Genomic DNA, 2,692 nt, shown 5'->3' with positions numbered 1-2,692 from the left:
TCTTTCCCAGGATTACTGGGAATGAGGTAGCTGTTAATTAGAAATAATGTAATTTTTTAAAAATAAAAATTAAACTAGGAAGACAACTAGAATAAACCAAAGAAGAATTTAAAAACACCAAATCACCTGAAATCCATAGATGATAATTACTGCCATATAATTCTTCACCAATACATTATACTGTTAATTTTTGTTCAGAAACCCAGTTTTTTGATGCAAATATTCTTTCATGGCAGTATAACGATCTAGACTCTTCTGAAAGTGTTGGAATACAGTGAAACCTCCCAACCCTCTAGTCTGTTTTGAGTAGAAATCCACCTTGTTTGGGTGGGTTTGTGCTGTCCTTCCTGCTGGTTGTCAGGGGCCAGGTTCCCAGCTGGTGAGAGCAAGGAGGGCAGGCAGACCTACCTGCTCCAGCGCCCCACTTCCCCTCCAGGTGCTGCTCCCCCAGCCCAGCCCAGCCTGCCTTGTGGGGTGGGGGTGGGGAGAGTGAGTGTGTGTGGATAAGTGTATGAAATGCTCTTGGAATCTGACTGAAATTACTCTTCCATATTCTGCGGAGTATCTAGTACAGGAATATTACAAATAGTACTACTAAAGAGTAGCACTGAATTTTGAAATGAACACAAGGAGTTGTACCATTTATAGAATTATATTAACATTTTAACATTCTATTTCTAAAGAGCAGCAAGAACTTGTGTTTTCTTGTCCTCCCAGCATTGGTGGGGAGTTGGTAACAAGTTTTATTTTTCCATTTTAAAGATGAGAAAGATGAAGCTCGGGCTGGTTAAATGACTTGCTCAGCGTCGCATGGTGAGTCAGCGCGGGCGGGGCTCAGGTCCCCGCGGTCTGGGGCTTCCAATCTGCCAGGACCCAGGATGCGTTGCTGCTTCGGAAATCCTTTTTCTAGTTAATTTTATTTTGGATTATCAACTGCATGTTTAAAATGTGCTATAAACTTTAAAAGTCAGTGTTTCTTAACATTTCTGAAATGTCTAAAATGTTAGTGTTCTTCAGAGAAAGTCCTTTCTGATTTCAGAGAGAACTTTATAGTTTAGTTCTATGCAAGAGGATTTCTGATAAAGTTAAATCTCTTTAATGAATGCACTCTTCCTGTGCATAGCAGTCTTTCTTTTGGTCACTGTCGATGGTTTTTGTTTCAGAGTCTCCTTATGTACAGTAACTTGAAAACCTTTTTATTGTAAGTATCAAGGAGATTTCTAGCACGGTGCCAGTCCGTGCTCTAAAAATGTTGAATTTTATTTTATTGAGGATTAGGAGTGATTTTAGTCTAGATTATGTAAAATGTAACATAAGGTCCAGTACCTGTTTCATACGGGGCTGACAGGAGCAGACAGAAGGTAATTCCAAATACTAAAGCGGTAAAAATGCTGCTTAGATTTTGTGACCTAGAAATACTGTAAGCCAAGCTGTGCTGCGTGGAAACTGGCTCTTTTCTCATGAGTTTCACCTGGGCTTTCTCTCTCCGTTTCTGTCTAACAGGCCTAGCTGCCCTGTGTGACACTCACACTGTCTCCTGCATGATGGGCGGCATCTCCTCCAGCTTTTCTTCTCTCTCCAGTGCTGACTGCTGTGTTTAGCAATCCCCTAGGATTCTTGTCAGAGCTACACCTCTCTGTGACTGGCCATTCCTTTGGTGCTGCTGTCCTTTTGGGGGGTTCCTTATCTCTGTATACATGTAGCTTTGCCAGATATGTACTTAGTAATATAAACTGTGTTAATAAAACCATTTACTGTGTAATACATGAGTTTAAAAACTAAGAGCAATTAGCTGTTCACTTTGATAAGAGGTAGTTAGTAGTATCTCCCAGGTGTTACTGCAGTGGCATGATGGTGACTGTGACACTACCTAGGCTGTCAGAGTAGGGCATGTGCTGCTCCTGTCGTGTTTGGAGACCTGGTGGGACCACCCTGGGCTCTGGGCGCTCCCCTTAGGATCGTGCTCAAGTAGAATTTGCTGTGTAGTCTTTGTGTGAAGTTTTGGCAATTCTGCTTTTCTCTACTAATCTTTAAGTGTTCAGTGATTTGTGTATTTGTGTCTTTCTAACTTCTAATAAACTCACTCCAACTGACCTGTGTCTTGGTGTCTGTCTGCTTGGTAGACCTTCTCATTCTTTCCATGGAATGCAGCATTGCCGTAGCTTCTAGAAGTGGTGGGGCTACTGTTAATCTTACTAAATGGTTCATTCTGAGAATAAAAGTTGTTCTGTACACATTTTTTTCACTCTGTGTATTTGATTTTCATATCCAGATGCTGCCAAGTGTTTCACTTATTAATGTCTGAGTCAGTTATACGAAAGCTGGGCACTCTTTCACTTGCTTCCTACAAGGCATCTAAGGATTTTTAGTTATTTGTATAGAATGAACGTATTGTTTAACTTTCCCACTACATTTATAATCAACACTTAATAAAACTGTCCTATAAAACTTAATGAAGAAACAGTATATCTATAGCATGTAGATGAAATTGTTAAAAGGAAGTTGCCTATGTCAAACCTAAATGTTTTAGGTCCTGTACTGTTTCATGGACCAGATGCTTCCATATTTATTAAACGTGGAGTTTGATTTTGGTGATCTTGCTAGAAGCTGCCTTAATTTCCTTGAGTCTTTCTGTGTATCTTTTGTTTCAAAACAGTAATATAATTAATTTTCCTTTGGGGATTTTACTACT

General features: G+C 39.9%; 1 protein-coding gene across 3 annotated transcripts in view; it reads left to right on the top strand.

Moving 5' to 3' along the window:
• The window catches only part of KLC1 (kinesin light chain 1), a 29,749-nt gene extending 27,971 nt beyond the window's left edge, over nt 1-1,778 (top strand). For 2 of the 3 annotated variants that reach the window (XM_007455597.1, XM_007455595.1), the window contains exon 13: nt 1,504-1,778. In XM_007455597.1, the coding sequence (XP_007455659.1) occupies nt 1,504-1,509 (6 nt within the window). In that variant the 3' untranslated portion in view covers nt 1,510-1,778. Of the gene's footprint in view, nt 1-762; nt 814-1,503 lie in introns of all 3 variants that reach the window. The other variant, XM_007455596.1, reaches the window with a different exon arrangement.
• Nucleotides 1,779-2,692: the final 914 nt, after the last annotated feature.

Source organism: Lipotes vexillifer, unplaced genomic scaffold, assembly GCF_000442215.2.
Source record: "Lipotes vexillifer unplaced genomic scaffold, Lipotes_vexillifer_v1.1 scaffold584, whole genome shotgun sequence".
NCBI lineage: Eukaryota > Metazoa > Chordata > Mammalia > Artiodactyla > Lipotidae > Lipotes > Lipotes vexillifer.
Note: the sequence above shows the minus strand (reverse complement) of the source record. Positions and strands in the feature narration are given on the sequence as shown.